General features: G+C 40.4%; 2 protein-coding genes across 2 annotated transcripts in view; one reads left to right on the forward strand and one right to left on the reverse strand.

Moving 5' to 3' along the window:
- Positions 1 to 17627, reverse strand: part of LOC142337710 (uncharacterized) — a 249159-nt gene that overhangs the window by 197525 nt on the left and 34007 nt on the right. The window lies entirely within an intron of this gene.
- The window catches only part of LOC142338457 (uncharacterized), a 63275-nt gene that overhangs the window by 43696 nt on the left and 1952 nt on the right, over positions 1 to 17627 (forward strand). The window contains exon 3 of the mRNA XM_075388223.1: positions 2616 to 2875. Within this exon, the coding sequence (XP_075244338.1) occupies positions 2616 to 2875 (260 nt within the window). The remainder of the gene's footprint in view (positions 1 to 2615; positions 2876 to 17627) is intronic.

Here is a 17627-nt window from a genome sequence, read left to right on the forward strand (position 1 = left end):
ATTAGTGAGACCAGGTAACAATCAGAGAAAAAAGAATAACAAAAAAGCGAAGTTTAAAATAGGTTTTTAATTTTTCAAAAATTTGATTTCAAAGTCATGAAAAACTTTACATATCATCAGATGTCAGCAAAAAATGTGTTACTGTCTTTATCCATGGGAAGGCGCTAGGAACTCCAATTATCCAGAATTTTTCTTACAACTAGAAAAAGAACGAAAAATACAGACCAAAAATATATTCCATTAAATTCTGCTAGAAGACGGTGTCGAAGCCTTATATGTTCACTTTTGCCTTCTTTTTGAACGCAAAAATTGTGATGTCTAACCTGTCCACAGTGTTTCAAGACAAAAAAGAATTTCATTAATGAGAAACTCATCAGAAATCAAGTATTTTTGTGAAAACTTGTAGTATGAAAGCGGAAAAATCATTCCTAACAACAAAAAACCGCAAGATATATTAAACTTTAAACTCAAGCAAAATTTACAGATTTATTGATCTTTGTTAAGAAAAACTGCACACTGACGAATTTTTTTCCATAGGAGTGAGAAAAAAACAAAGAGTCATTGACAATTTCTTTAGCATTGAAAAGCCACATGTCGACAAAATCTTTAAATTGATAAACGAACACCCCGACAGATTTTTCTTTGATTCAATTTGAAAAAAGTAACAATTTGCTACAACAAAAGGAAACGCAGAATTCTTGCGATTTGAAATCAAACATGCCAACCATGACGGTAAAGAATTTTGATTATTTTTTTCTATCAAAAACTCCGCATACCAACAACTTCCAGCGTCAAAAAATCACATTGTGAAGCTGTAGTCCAATTGCTTGTAAACGTAGGTCTATAAAAATAATTTATAATTTTGTTGTAGCTCACTTTAGAGTTGAAGAATCTTTCCGTTTTTGACTTGTCGAACTTTGTGAATTATTATTAAATGAATAAGAAGAGAGTCTTTTTTATAAGGAGACTTGTCACACCTGTTTAAAAAAAGGAGACAGATTAGAACCAGAAAAATTTGACCTATATCAGTCACTCCAACTCTAGAAAAGTAGTTACTACTTGACAAAATTAAATCCGCACTTACATTTTAATTATCTAATTGACAGGAATCATTTCGGATTTCGAAAGCAAAAAACTTGTCTCCGTACTAACTTTTCATTAACTGAAAATCTAAATCAATGCGTTGACGAAAACAAAATGCTGTCATTCTTTTGTTAGATTTAGCAAACACTTTCAACTCAACATCTATTGATGGTTTCTTGAAAACCAGTTAAAAGCGGATTTTGAGAAATTGCAAAGGTTTTATTCAACTCCTCTCTTTGCGAGTGAAAACAGTTTTTTAGAAATTGGTTCGCAAAATCATATTGGATTCTCATTAGTCACGGCGTTCCTCAGGGAACTGTCTTTGGGCCTTTCTTTTTCTTTTGCTGTCAAAAATTTTATTGAAGCTTTATTAACGAATTCTGCTGTATTAAAAAACGTACGAATTACCTGGGGCATAAACGCTTGCTTACTGAAAGCGAAATACGATACTGCCAGAGATCTACCTCTTGAGATTTTTTCAGCAGTTTATGTCCTGACCTTCTTGCTCCCACCTGACTTTTATTCTGTTATGCTTGGAATTTCGTTGGTTCACTACACGTTCATGCGATCATGCTCAGACTTTTGTACGCTCATCAGATATTTGTGCCAACATCAGTTTTTGTGCGCTCGTGATCAGATTTTTGTCCCTTCACTTTCAGGATTTCATTTGTTTAAAGTCCAACAAACAGCAATAACTAAACATGAATTATGTAATTGATATTGGAATATTTTATTCGATTTATATATAATTCCTCAAAATAATTAACTATTTAGAAGGGTTTTAAACATTTTGTGTAAGCTTAAAAAAGGATGGCAAAATTTTTCTTTGGCTATATATATATATATATATATATGATGAACTAACTAACTTTACTAACTGTATGTCGTGATTTTGTTTTAACACAACGCAAAAGACTGATTGCAATTCTTTCCGCATTTGACCTTGCGCTGTTTGTTTTCAACTCTTGAGTTTAGGTTTTCTGCCTTCATAGATGACACTTGAGTGGGTACTCTAGTGTAAGCGTACTATAAGTTATCTGATAGGTAGTAGCGTTAACAAGGCTGACAGAAATTCGTGCGCTCATGTCCATAATTTTCAATAAAATGTCAGTGCATCCATTTTTCTTTCGTGCGTTTACATCCAGACCAATGATGAACTCACGAGTGGCGTCGTTCGTTCAAAATAACATGGTCTGGAAAAATCGAAAAACGCACGAATGTCTGAACATGAACGCGCGACGGTCTGGTGAACGCACACACGTTCATGGCCAGACGTGTGTGCGTTCACCAGACCGTCGCGCGTTCATGTTCAGACATTCGTGCGTTTTTCGATTTTTCCAGACAATGTTATTTTGAACGCACGACGCCACTCGTGAGTTCATCATCGGTCTGGACATACTTGATTCCTTCTTGGACCTGAACAAGGGTTTGATAGAACGTGCAGCGGCCAATGCTTTAGCGCTCCTAGTATTCACAACCCTTCCTATAGAACTAGTTTTTGTGCCAAACCATATAACGGTTTCGTTTTATAGGCCTTCTCACCCTGGCGGTATGTTTCATTGACGCTGCTTTGAACTTCGGCTTCTTCTCAAAAACGCTGAAAAGGCAAACAGGAGATAGAAATCTGAGTGTGATTGGTATAAATCTGGCAGTTATTCTCTGTATTGATTGGTCGATTGTACTGGCAGTCTCGATACACACTAGTGGAGTGTTGAAATGGTTAAATGAACTCAAGAGGATGTTGTATGCGCGCTGGGCTATCATCTTGTCAATTATTGTTCTTGGATCACAGGTAGCATTTGGACCCGGGTCGAGGTTTCACCCCTAATCCGCCTCTAATTAGCGGGGATTAGGGTGGAATGCGTATTCCACTCCTATTTATCGGGAAAAGAGTGCGTGTAATTTCAAAAAAATACACTGTATTTACACTATATTCTCCACTCTTTTACCCTCTTTGCAAAGAGTGTAATTTAGTGTGGACTGATAAAAATTACACTGTTACAAAATTACCATTATAACCAAATTGACAAATCTGAGCATAGTGTCAGTTGGCGCAATGGTTAATGAAGACAATGAAAATAACATGTTCCACAGGGAAAAGATGGGGGATCAATCCTCATTACCTCCTTCACCTTTATTTTTTAAAATTACACTCTTGTAATTACACTCTTCCAACCTTAGTTAACGGAGAAATAGGGGTGTAATTTTTTTTATTTATACACTCTTTACACTATTTTCCCCGTTATTTTTTGGGAAAATCCTCGGCCCGGGGAGTGATATTGAAGTAGTTTTTTTGTCAAAGTATACAATTAGAAAATTTTGTTTGATAAACCATTATTGTCACGAGTTCAACCCGAATAACCAATGCAGTCACATTCGCTTCCTTCTTGAAAGAATTGTTTAAGGTAAAACTTTCTGTTCTGGGCAATCACATTTCACCAGCCACTGAGTTACAACTCGTATGATAAAGCATTAAACTTTGAGCTCCCCACTCATTGGGTGAGTCAAAAAGTAATCAATATAGGTTTTCCCCGCTCATGGATGACACACTTCTCAAGGCCGACTAGCCTCTTAAATTCTGGAACAAGGACTCAAAGATTTGCTCCCGTTTCATATGTGTCTACAATCTCGCATCCCTTGCAAGGAGCATGATTGCAGACCCTCGAAATGCTGTAACACAGACTGATTGAGATAACATACTACTGAAAGCTACCAGCAACCCCGCAAGCTGCAAACTTCTGTTATCAGCCAGAGTAGCAATTCGTTTGAGGGTCTTACGAACTGTCTCCGAAAATCCTCCAAACGTTTCGAAAGCCAGAGGAATGAGTTGAATTCCGACTTCACTACATTTCTGGGCGTACTGTTTGTACTTTCTGTCCTCAACAGCTGACAGTGCGAAACCACGCTTCTCCGACGAATTTGTAATGAGGCTTGACTGCAAGGAAGAAGTGAGGGTAACATCTAAAGCTGCTGGTTGACCAGAATTCCATAATACAGTGATCAAATAAGCTAAGCTGTGGTCATAGGCCCAGCTACCTATAATCACACCAATGTTGTATTCAGTATTCATAGTTTTGCTCTCGATATCAATTTGGATGACGTTTTGTCCTTGGGCAGTGGCTTTTCAAAAACCGACCGACTTTATTTACAATAGTTTAATTCAGTTGGATGTGTTAGTAGTATACACAGATATATGCATCACAATTATTTACCAATCTAAAGGGGAGGCTGCCAAAAAAGCAGTTGCATGTCATCCAGGTTGGGATGCGCGTTCTTGTTCAGATAATTCAAAGAAGAGAGAGGAGGGGGGTGTGGGTAAAGTGCCTTTTTTGATTACATGTACGAGCACCATAGTAATTTCTGCCTACCTGAACGAACTTCCTAGACTAAAGTCTGATCGTAAAAAGATAAATTTTGATCATTAAGGCGCTACTTTTTGATCAATAGTGATCTAGAATCTGATCATTGACGAGCTAGATTTTGATCAGTAGTGATCCAGAATCTGATCATTAACGAGCTAAACTCTGATCTTTATCGAGATATATTTTGATCATTTGTGATCTGATGTCTGATCATGGCTGATTAACGTCTGGATGGGTCTGATCAAAAACTACCTGGCGTCCCTGATGTAGTTCTTTGAGGTAACATGCAGGTGTCTTCAAAGCAAATGCATCTTACTCCAGTCGTTCTTCTAGAATTAAAGATCATTGGTTCTAAAAGTTGAGTTGGATATGAAACGTCATCTAAATTGACACCGAGAGCAAAAATATGCAGTATGCTTGCACTCAAGTTATTAACAGTGAAAATAAGCAATTAAAGGATTCCATGTGAACAAATTTTTCAGCGTTCTTCAAGCTATGTTGCTTACTTTTTGATCTATGATGAGCAGAATTTGAAGGAAAATAGCTGGATGAACCCTGATTGGACCACTGAAAATTTGTCTACATTTACTTTTTTAATAACACGGACAGAACGTCAAGTCTTAATCGGTACTGATTCAGTGAAAATGCATTTCTTGGATCAGTACTGTATCAGAGCTCTGATCATGCTGCTTTTTAGACTTGGCACACGTCTTGAATCAATTCTTAAGTCTTCCAAGTCTTGAATTAAGTCTTGGTCAAGACTTGACAATTTTTGGGCAAGTCTTAGCCAAGTCTTGGCTTATACTTGATATGTCTTGCGCAAGTCTGGGCGAGTCTTCACAAGTCTTAAGACTTGAAAGAAGACGTGATCAGTACCGATTTGTCAAACGAAGAGGTGAAGTTTATGCAAAAGAACTGGTCAAGACATGAAACTCCTTCCGGGACATATCACGAAATTCAAGGGTATGTCGACTTTTTCAATAAAAAATATGACCCTAAAGGATTCATTTTCTGAAAACGAAAAAACAAAAATTTAAAGGAAAATAGCTGCGGATATGATTTGGAGAACGATTGATACCGAAAAACCAGACAATTAATCTGGTATTTACAATACCAACACTCTGCCACTCAAGCAAAATTGTTGTCTGGTTCGTTAGTAGTTTTGGTATCAAATGGGGTCACTGATTAATTTTCCAAATCGAAAAATGAAAAATTTGATTTTTTGAAATTCCTTAGTTTGGAACGTCGACAACCAGCTACAAGGAAAATTTAAGTTTTGTTGCTTTATAAGCTGTGGTACTGTTTACATATGAATTTTGAGAATACATAAACACAGAAATATTTGTACTAATTGCTATGATGAACCGTCGCTTTCTTTTTGAATAATTGAAACGCTCTATTTGTAAACCCATAATTTGAAAATAAACAGTTGGGTTTTATGTTTTTCTCGCAAAAAATAAGGTTCTATTGTGTTCGTACCAAAAGAAACACAACTTTCAGCCCAAAACTATTTTCATTTCGGCTGTTACTGAGTAAACAAAATGAGCAACGCTATTTAAAAAAGCGAGAAATGAAAGCGAGAAAGAATTACGTAATCTCTTAACCATGTAAGCCTTAAAAAAGATTAAGTGCACACAGAATGCGTTCTATTTGGCATAGAATGCTCAGAAAAAGTTCATTTAACATAATTTCTGTTGAGCCTACTAAGATACTAAACCAATTGCGCTCCTTTTAGGCTGAATATTTTTATGTTTCAAAACGTACCGGTTACCAATCTGAGTCGAAAATCGGCTCAGACAAAATACCTGCTAAAAATACAGATCGATTTGCCGGGCCATTACGATGTGCTTTTTTGCCTTGACGTTACGATATACAGTTGACTATCTCGATGAAATGAATTTACGATTGTCTGAATTTTTTCAGCTTTTTTTTGTGCCGCGAGCACAATGTATGACATAAGGAGGTTTAGTATGAATTTAAATCGGACGGAATTCATTTGCGTGATAACAGACAAAGTCGAATAGAGAAATCAAACACAAATTCGTTACCCTTTGTGCGCGTACTCGTACTCCCTTTTCCACATCATTAAATGAAATTATCCAAGAACTGACCCACAGTAATTGTCACTTTTACATAAAGATAAAAATTCTAGTGTTACTGTTTTTCCCTTAGTCATAATCAGATGACTCGTTTTCCGGATCTACTTTACTGACGAGCTAAATACGTATATAGATGACTTAATTGCCTCACCAATTTTCGCTGGAACTTTTAGCTTGTGTGAACACGCTAGTTTTCGCCACGCTGCCTCATAGATTCTCAGATGTGACCAGCCATGACCAGAACAAAGTCAGAAAATTTCAATCAAGCAGTTACGCTAAATTTTTTGATGTGTGCTGAAGCAGGATTTAGACAAGCTGGCAGCTGTAACAAGACCAAAAAACAGCTCAAGTAGTGGTTGTGTGCATCTACTACCAAAATTAAACACAGTCGACGCAAAGTCAGAACAGGCTAAAACTGTAGGACTCATCCAAGAACTCATTTTGACGCTGTAATTTATATTATAGAAACCGGCAAATCTTGTAATCCCCCATCATTTTTCTGGTTTCATTTTCTCTAATCCATTATTTTCAATTCCTCTGGTCACCGTTAACATATGCCTTATAATTTTTGAGTTTAAAACAACAGTTTGTTTTGGAAATTTTCGGTAAAAAAATGCGACAATTGTTTTATTGCGTTATATCTCGCTGAAATTGGTTTAAGAAGGCTATAAACGTCTTAAATTGCGCAAAGCAAAAAAAATTTGAAAAAATTGATCAAATTTAAAGAATTGTGAAAAAGATCTATTAGATCATTCTAGCATACTCATATAGTAGTTAAGTAGATTAAAACGTTGTAAAAAACAAATTTGGTCAAATTTTTCAAACTTCACGGAAAAAGTTCAGGCAACTCATTTTTTTCGTAAATAAGTGCTCATTCTTGAAAAGTCGTGAAAACTGTGCATTTAACATCAAGGTTCGGAGTCTGAGCAAAGCTCACATCAGTTATGTGGTAAAAACCTTATATGGTTTTTATATTAGCTGCAAGTTTACTGCTTCACGCCATAAAGACTTTGCCTCAAGCGTTACAGGACCATTATAAAAAATGAATTTACGCATTACCGGGTCTGAGATTCAATCCTAACACGTTGAAAGTACGAAAAACAGCTCAGTTCCAATTGAGTCATTTCTTCCGTGATAAAAAGAGGCTTGTTATATGGCTTGATGTGGTGAACAATTCATTGTGCCGTCATCGCAGTAACAAAACTAAGCCTTTAACACTTTCACAGCTTATTGCAGTGCTTGAAAAGTATCAGGAGCGAATAGAAGCTATAGTGTGTTGCCCCAGAGAGGGAACTACTGATATTTACGATGAGCATAAGCGTAGTACTCAAGTTACCATCCACATAGTGAAGAACATTGTGTCTAAACGTAAACAGAAAGATCCGAGTATAGTTAAAGAGTACAGAGCATAACACCAAAGGTCTGCGCTTGAGCTGAAAACACTCACTATAGTGTTAGCACATAAGAACCACCTCCGGTTCTTGATAACACGCACCCGACCGCAAAAAGTCTCTAAGCGCCGTCGTAAAACGCTTCGCACCCGTCATGCGTTCGAGGAGGCAGAACTCACTCAAGCTTTTGATAACCTGAATGTCAATTAGTCCTGCGTTGTTGTGGGAGTCTACCCGCTGACTGGTGGTGTGACTTAGTTCACTCACGAGTTACGGGTTAGTTTGTGGTTGTTTTCTCCAATAGCGCTTTACAAAACGTTTCGCTCTCCCCATTTTTTGTGTTATTCACTACTGTCCGTTTTCCGCAGGTTATCTGGTTTCAATTTTTAGTTTCTGTCCATTTTCTTCCGTGTCGCCGTGTTTCTTTCTATACCCCGTTTATCTGTTGTATGATTTAGTATGTTGAGTTTTTGCTCGAGTAATTTTTTTTCTGCTGGTATGCTGGTTAGTTTTTTAGTTTCGTTCCTTGCCAGGGTGTGACTTAAGTTCAATCTGGAGTTACGACTGGTTTGTTTCGTGACTTTCACCACACTTGTTTGCTAGCAATTTGTTGCAGCTTGATTAATTTTGTTAGTATGCACTTTTGTTGTCTGGGTATGGTGGTTTGCTAGGGTGTGACATGAGTTTGTTCTGGAGTTACGGCTTGTAAATTTCCTGATCTTTTCGACTTTTGGTTATACTACTTCGTTGCAGTAAATTGTTTTGATGTTTTGATTTTTCGATGCCGTAGATAAAACCCCATAAAGTTTTGTGCTATTTTACCTGGCAGTGGCTTCTCTCCTTTTTTCTAGGGTGTGACTTAAGTTTATTCTGGAGTTACGGCTAATTTGTTTGGTTGATTTTGTTGCTTTGGTCCGCTAGCATTGACCTTACCGCCTCCTCGGTTTTGGCTTACCGTCTCGCTCCTGTGCTATTCCTGCTTCTCGTCCCGTCACGCGCTAGACGCTCGACGTTTCCTTCTCGTCCATACAGTTTAACCGTTTTGTCGCGCGCCGTCGACCCGACGTGTCCGCCCCGCCCGTGCCATTTTTCTGCTTCGATGCGCGCTGTTTGCCCGACGCTCCCATTTGTCCGTCCGGTTGTCGGCGTCTCTTCCCGTCCGTCCCGTCTCCCTTTCTGTCCCGTATCGCGCTTTCTGCGCACACGTTCTTTCATTATTTTGCCGGGTACTATTGTACTCGGCGAACATCTTTGCTCTTTCGCAGTTTGCTGGAAAAAACGTCCGTCATACTAAGGTTCGGTTTAACCCATTTATGTTGTGTATGTGTGTGTGTGTAGTTTGTAATAGTACCAAATTAAACTTTCGTTCCTGTTTTGATAAGACCATGACAACATTGCAGGACATATTCAATAAACTTTATAGTGCGAGGGCAAAATTAGAAATTAATAACATCTATGGGGAAATTAACAATTCTGTGGATAAGCAAGACAGGAAAGTTAAGACTGTGAAGTGCAAATATGTTTTTACTATAGAAGTTGATAAGAGTGAAGATCTCGTTGATCTGGCATAAAAGACTGAAGATCCAGACGCTGCCTGTAAGGACATTGAGAAATGGTTAACAAAGAAAACTGACGAATTCATTGCTGCTGCTCAAGGGTATATCAATTTGGTCCATGACAAAGAGACAGCAGAGCTGTATACCTCTCACCTTTCAAGATCAGGGTCACATATGAGTTCCTCAAAAAGAACAAGTCAGCGTCAACGAGACTTAGAACTATCAAGACTTTAAAGGCAGGAACTTGAGAAACAACATAAGGCCAAGCTGCGCATTGCTAGACAGCGTTTTGAAATTGAAAAACAAACGAAAATGCGAGAAGTGAAAATTGAGCAGCTTGAGGAGGATCATCGCAAGGAAGTAGCTGATGCAGCCCTTGAAAAAATTGAGTTGATCACAAAATCATCTGCAGACGGGTCTGGTACTGGCAAAATGAGCGAGTTTTTTACGGAAAAAAGTTCAGGCAAGAGCAAGAAACTTGTTTAATATTGGGTCAATTCGTCACCGGCCGGGAACATGGCAGAGGTTGCAAACGAACCGAGTTTGCACTTTTCTGGTTCCATCCCCCAATCCAACCAAGCAATTGTTCAACGCCCTTCTTCAACTCAACCTCCAAACTCACACTTCAATCTCAATACACAGTGTCAAGTTGAGGCGAACATTAACCTCCTGTCCATGCGCCACAAAAACCAAGTAGTAAAACCAATGTAACCAATGATGCACATGTTGCAAACAACATCATGCAAGAGCAGCGAAAGCCTCAATATACGCCTCCATCACCCCAAATAAATTTTGGTATGCCAAATCAATTAAACGCCCCAAACACAGCCCGACAATGGTCTCAAGCAACAATGCACTTCGATGGTTTACAGTTAGATCATCAGTTCCCTCGCAGGTTGAGCATGCCAGGACAGTTGAATTTAGTCAGCCCTCCGCGTTCAACACCTTTAAATGCATTCATTAGTGCTCCGCTAGCACTTAATCCGCCACAAGCACACATAAATGTACCAGCCCCCATCCCCCGTCTTAAACCCCGTACCACCGCGTTTCCCGTTAATCCCACCAGCATTCCGCTTTCCTTCTTCGCCTTCACGAGCACTGCCACTACACGCCAATAACCCCGTGGCGAATAATGTGAATTTGTTATCCCATTCTCCTCCTGCACCATTCATATCCTCCGCAAACTTTTTTGTACCACCATTACTTCATCCACCGCCCCCACAAAAGTGGTTCCTGCCCCAAAACTTTGTACTCATAACCCACGTACCCTCTGCTCTTCCCTATCCACAAGTCTGGCGTTTTCCGGCAGCAGTCCAATCTAACGCGGTACCACTTGTACGTACATCTGCAAATTTATACACCGTACAACCGACCCTCATATCACTACATCGCTCCGCTCCTCTGATGTACAAGCAGCAGCAGGTTTCCAAAATTACTTAACAGACTTCATTCAACCGAATCGGTTTAGTTCTTGCACAGGTACCGCCCCCACTTGTGTCAGTCCGATCATTCCGCCAACGTATGGAGCTACCGTTCCAAACCCATTGTGTTGTGGTGGCCCATCGCATCCCACACCCTCGGCTCCTTCTTTGGACTCTGCGGACTTGATAAAGCAGTTGACGTACGCATTTACTTGTAAAAAGAACGATCCACTGCCCGTTTGGAAGTTGTCACAGTACAATGGTGATACCCTGCGGTGGCATGAATGGTTCTGAATGAATTTAAAAGCGCCATAGACTCACAGTCCTTGATTGATGATGTCAAGTTAACATATTTAAAAACTCTTGTAACTGGGAAAGCTAAAACCACTATCGCTGAGTTCGCATACTGTGGTGTAATGTATAAGGACGCACTTAAGACACTCGAACTTAAATTTGGCCAACAACAGGCAGTAGTCAGTGCACACTTAGTATGAAATCACTTTCATATGACTCCGACCTTAAGAGCGCCTCACTTCTTAACACGGTTGTGTAAAAGTTGCCGCCCAATCTAAAAAAGTCTTGGTCACTCTTCACAGTGAAGACAAATTGCGTTAAGCCAACACTCCTTGACTTCAACGATTGGTTGAAGGAGACGGCGGAGAAACAAGACTTAACGAAACAAACTTCATCAAAGGCAAGAACTGAGGGTAACACCAACTCAGTAGTAAAGACCAAAGTAGCCTCAAGAACTTTTGCTGCTATTACGCAATCTAAGGGCACTCAGAGACCAGCCTCAACATCGGCAACGTCTCCAACTGCATGCTGCATTGTGTATGAAGGTAACCACTGCATCTCGGAGTGTAGTGTATTTAAAGAAAAGTCTTCCACTCGTCGAGCAAAGGTAGTGGCGGAAGCAAAACTGTGTTTCTCATGTTTGAGAGAAAAGCATATGTTCAGGCAAAGCCCAAATCTTAGGAAATGCAGGAAGGACGGTTGCAACAGCTCCCATAATACACTTTTTCATGGAGCTGAGAGGATTTATCCATCAAAAGCCCTTCAAACAGCAATAGTAATTCTAATGCTGGCGCAAATCAAAGTAAACTTTCTGGTGTCCAAAGTAAAGTATCATCGAAAAAGACCACTACTTTGTCATCTGTGATTAATTTGGAAGGCCTCCTTCAGGTGACTGAATTACAGTTGACGAGCTCTTCTGGTAAAGATACCACGGCTTTAGTTTTGTGCGATACCGCTTGCAGTAACTCTTGGGTGTCCAATGATCTGGCAAATAGACTTGGTTTGCACGGTACAAGGTTGAAAATAAAAGTCAAGGGTATAAATACCGAGAAGGTTGTAGACACTAAATTAGTTGAACTAATTGTAACACCACGCGACAACCAAGCATTTGAACCATTTAAAGTCAGCCCTTACGTAAATGAAGATTTAAATGTAGGCTCCGGTGTCATCAACATTAAAGCACTTACCCGCTCATAGCCGCACCTAGCAGTTCTAGACCCAGTTACATATTGCTATGGAAACATCGAGATGATACTTGGACAGGATGTGTTTCTCGCCATCCGCCCGTTAGAGTACTTCGCTGCTGACGAGAAGTGCTCGCCCTTTGCTGTTCGCTTACCCATAGTTTGGGTTTTAAGCGGCCCTCTACCGTCGTTTTCAGGTTTAGTCTCGACTTGTTATAAAACAAATATGGAACAGGATTTTGAACTCGCTAGTCAGGTAAAATCTTGGTACGACCTGGAGTTGTACGGCGCATTTAGGCAAGTAGACCCTCGGTCCGCCGCGGATGCACGTGCGCTTGATATTCTCGAAAACACCACAGTGCATTTTGGAAAACGGTACAATGTTGGAATGCTCTGCGCAGAAGATAGCATCGAACTGCCCAACAATTATTTCTCAGCGATGGTTCAATTGAGAACTTTGGAAAAGCGGCTTACGAAAGACCAAACTTTAAGGGAAAAGTATTCGAATACCACCAAAGAGGACTTAGACAAGGGCTAAGTAGTAAGGGTCAAAGAAGCTCATAAGGTGGAAAGCCGCTCGGAACGAGAGTGGTACCTACCACACCATCTGGTTGTTAACCCGAAAAAGTTGGGCAAGCTTCGTAGGGTACAAAACGGAGCTGCTAAACTCCATGGCGCATACCTTCATAAGTCATTACTCAACAGACCTGACTTACTACAAAACATAATCTATGTACTCCTACGGTTCAGACAACTTCCATTTGCCGCATCCGCCGACATCGAGGGAATGTTCCTGCAAGTTGGAGTGTTACCTTGTGATCAGCCATCATTGCGCTATTTGTGGTGGGAGGACCCCACAGCAAATGTTGTGGTACACCAGTATACACGCCACATATTTGGAGCAAAAGATTCGCCCACCTGCGCCAACTACGCACTTAAGCGCTCGGCAAGTGGTAATGCTAAGGACTACCCAGAAGCTGCAAAAACCGTTCTTGAGAACTTCTACATGGACGATTACTTAGACTCAGTGGAATCCCCCGAGAGGGCCCTCATTAGGTCGAAAGACTTGGTACATTTCTCCATCTAGATGGGTTCAAGCTTACTAAATTTGAAAGCAATGTACCAGATTTGGCTGACCGAATTGATAGGGCTGCTCAATCAAATGAACCGAAAACATCATTTCAACCAAGGGGGAATCAATGCACGTGCTTGGGTTTAAATGGGATCACAACAACGATACTCTGGTAATGAGTTGGGGAACTAACAGCACCATCACAAAAAGTTTAACACAGCGCTTGGTCTCAAGTCTAGTGTCAAAGTTCTACGAGCAAATTGGTCTTGTCGCATCGTTTACTGCTGGTGCTCGGTTAATCGAGAAAGACATTTGGCGCGTCAATGGACAAAGTTGGGACGACGAGTTACCTAAAGACCCGGTTGACAGATTCCTTGCCTGGTGTGTTGAACTGCCGCGGTTAGCTGAGATCACTATACCGAAAAGTTATTTTTCAGGACCACTCCAACATCTTGAACTCCACATGTTAGGTAATAGCTCGCAAGACGTATTCAGTGCAGTAGGTTCTCTTAGGGCTCAAGTATTTTGCACATCTGGGGAGATTATAACAAAGCTGGCGTTTGTCTTGGGTAAGGCCCGTGTTGCACCTATGAAGGTAATGACAGTTCCTAAGTTGGAATTACAAGCCGCTCTCCTCGCTGCCCGTTTAAAAAAGCATTAATGGTTACTGTGGATAAAGTATTTATGTGAACAGATAGTACCATCGTATTGCAGTGGATAAATTCAACAAATAAACACCCCATCTTCATTGCAAATCGGGTTAGAGAAATTCTGGAGAACACCAGCGTTGAACAATGGAACCACGTCGCCACTTAATCCGGCAGATGCTGGCACGCATGGTATGCCCGCTGAAGTTTTGCAATCCAGTAGCTGGGTCCTGACTTCTTGAGAACTAAGCAATTCCCTTTTGTCTCAAACACTGACGTCGTTGTGAACATCAAGCTCGACGTTGTAGCCAAGGAACAAGATGATGACTCCATTTTATCTCTAGCCGCATCCGTAACCAAGCTCCCAAGGGAACAAAGCGTTAATCTAATTCCGTATGGTAAGTTCACTTCTTATCAAAAGCTACTTCCTGTCACCGCATATGTGCTCCGTCTTTTACCATCTCATGAAAGTTACCGTACTATAGACGGTAGCATAGCCGACCCTGTTGAGCTTGACGAAGCCGAGCGTCATCTCCAGTACTTTGTTCAGGGAGAGTCCTTTAATACTGAACGAAAGGATCTTCTTGACAACAAACTGGTTGAGAGGAGCAGCCGCATTGCTTAGTTTACGCAGTTTATTGGGCCCCATGGTCTCATCCGTTCTTCTGGTCGGCTCCAACGGCTAGTGGAAATTGACTTCGACACTAAATATCCTATCGTGCTGGATGCGGGTCAGACTTTTGTCAAACTATTCCTGTGGCATACTCAATTGAAGAACCATCTTCAGGGCATCGAATACTTACAGTCAAAGGTACAAGAACGTTATGCCATCCTTAATCTACGTTGCACACTGCGTTCCATCAAATCAAACTTCGTTTTGTGTAGAAAGTTCCGTGCAGCAACCATTCAACCAATCACCGCAGACCTCCCAAAGGGGAGACTTGCATAACAGTCTCATCCCTTTACCAACACCGGGGTTGACTACTTCGGCCCATTCTACGTCACCGTTCGTCGGACTACCGAGAAGAGGTGGAGATTTCTCCTCACTTGTTTGACTACTCTTGCTGTCAATGTTGAAGTCGTCCCGTTCATGGACACTAGTTCCTCTGTAATGGGAGTGGAGCGTTTCGTCTCCCGTTGTGGTAAGCCTGCTATGATTTGGTCGGATAATGGTACGAACTTCATTGGAGCCGAGAAAGAGCTCCGTGACTGTATCGAAAAATGGAGTACGCTCAAGATTACCGACGAACTTGCAAATAAGGGCATTAAGTGGAGGTTCAATCCGCCAAGTGCGCCACACCAAGGTAGCATCTGGGAGAGGTTGGTACGTAGTTTTATGAGGGTACTGTACACCATCCTCGGTACACGCCACCTCACAGATGAGGTGTTGAACACTACTTTCTGTATTGTTGAACACGCACTAAACGCGCGTCCGTTAACGCCCATAAGCGCCGACCCGTCCGACTTAGACGCAATAGCACATAATCATTTTCTACTTGGCAACCAAGCAACTGGAACTCCCTCCATCGTTGGCGTCGACGAGTTTAATCATCGTAAGCGGTACGCCCATGCACAGTTCTACGCCAATGCAAATTGGGCACGTTGGCTTAAGGAGTATGTGCCTGCGCTGAACCGTAGATCTAAGTGAGAGACGCCCGCCGAGCATCACCTCAGGGTTGGTGGTTTAGTTTGGATCGTTGAAGAAAGCAACCTTAGGGGTTACTATCCAACTGCTCGGATTGAAGAACTCCGATACGGCTCCGATAGCATTGCTCGCTCCGCCGTCGTACGCACGTCATCCGGATCGCTCGTCCGCCCGCTCGTTAAGCTTGTTCCAATCCTCCCAACACTTTCCTCCGGGGCGGAGGATGTTACTGAGTAAATTAATTGAGCAACGCTATTTAAACAAAGCGAGAAATGAAAGCGAGAAAGGATTACGTAATCTCTTAACCATGTAAGCCTTACAAAAGATTAAGTGCACACAAAATGCGTTCTATTTAGCAGAGAACGCTCAGAATAAGTTCATTTAACATAATTTTCGTTGAGCCTACTAACATACTAAATCGATTGCGTTCTTTTTAGGCTGAATATTTTTATGTTTCAAAAAGGTATCGGTGACCAATCTGAGCCGAAAATTGGCCCAGACAAAATACATGCTAACAAACACAGATAGGTTTGCTGGGCCATTACGATGTGCTTTTTTGCCCTGACGTTACGATATACAGTTGGCTATCTCGGTGAATTGTACTTACAATTGTCTGAATTTATTCAGCTATATCGGCTGTTGTTTTCTTTGTAAATAGGCCTCACAAGGGTTAGAGCACCTTTAAGAGAGTTCAAATTTAACTAGATAAGTTTGGTTTATTTATGTCTGAATAAAATGGTTTCAAAAGCGGTAGCAAATTAGATATCAAGAAATACCGACCGATTGCTATGCATAGCTCCTTGTCACTGCTATTTGAGCGTATGGTGTATAAACAGTTCTCGATCTTTCTGCAACAAAAGCTTTGCGTAGAGCAACATTGTTTTAGGAAAAATCATTCAAACATCACTCAATTTTTTCTCTACTGCAACAGGTTGTATGAGTAACTTGGAGCAAACAAAATGCCAGTGACAGTGCATCCAGAGCAAAGGCCTTTGATACCATCAATTATAATAACATACTTTAAAATTACGTCGAATGGGATTTGACAGTGCTTTATTGAGGTTTTTCGCGTTGTATTTAACTGATCGACAGCAGAGAGTTGTAATAATTGTCTCAAGGGTCAATTGTTTTTACAGTGTTTCTTGTTTCTGTTTCTATAAATGACTTACCCGAAATAATTGTCAATGAGTGCTATGTATACGCGGATGACACAAAAATCGTCAGCACTGTAGACAATAAAATACAGCTGGAAAAATATTTTGAAAATGCTATTTTTCGGAGCAAGGAGAAATGGTTAAATTTCAGTTTTGGTAAGTTTAAAAACGTGCAATTTCCATTACGTAAAAATCAAAACAAACAAATTTTGGGTCTTCCCAGCAATGGAGCCATCTCACAGGAAACACACTTCAAAGACTTCGGCATATATTTTTCAGAAAATTTATCATGGGATCATCACTTAAGTTTTGTTGCACAAAAAGCAAATCAGAAGCTTGCTTATCTAAAGAGAACAATTCCAAGTGAAACAAAATTGTCAGTCAAATGCAACCTAGTCAAAACTTACATAATATCGACCTTGTTTTATGGATGAAAAATTTGGTATGCCAGTAAAACCATCGTCAGGCAAATGGAAAGGCTTCAGAGGAAAAGTTTAAAATGGATACATTCAAACAGTCATTTTACTGATAAAGAATACAATGATTGTCTTCGATCAGTAAATTTATTTCCAATCACATATCAAATTGTCTTTATCGACCTCGTAGTTGTAAACAGAATTTTGATCATAAAACTTCCACTTGAGGCAGAGCAATTTTGGCAAATAAAAATGGACATCCGAAAACACAATCAAACGAGTAAATATTTTTATACTCAAACG

Source organism: Convolutriloba macropyga, chromosome 4 (genome assembly GCF_964194025.1).
Source record: "Convolutriloba macropyga chromosome 4, txConMacr16.3, whole genome shotgun sequence".
Taxonomy (NCBI): domain Eukaryota; kingdom Metazoa; phylum Xenacoelomorpha; order Acoela; family Convolutidae; genus Convolutriloba; species Convolutriloba macropyga.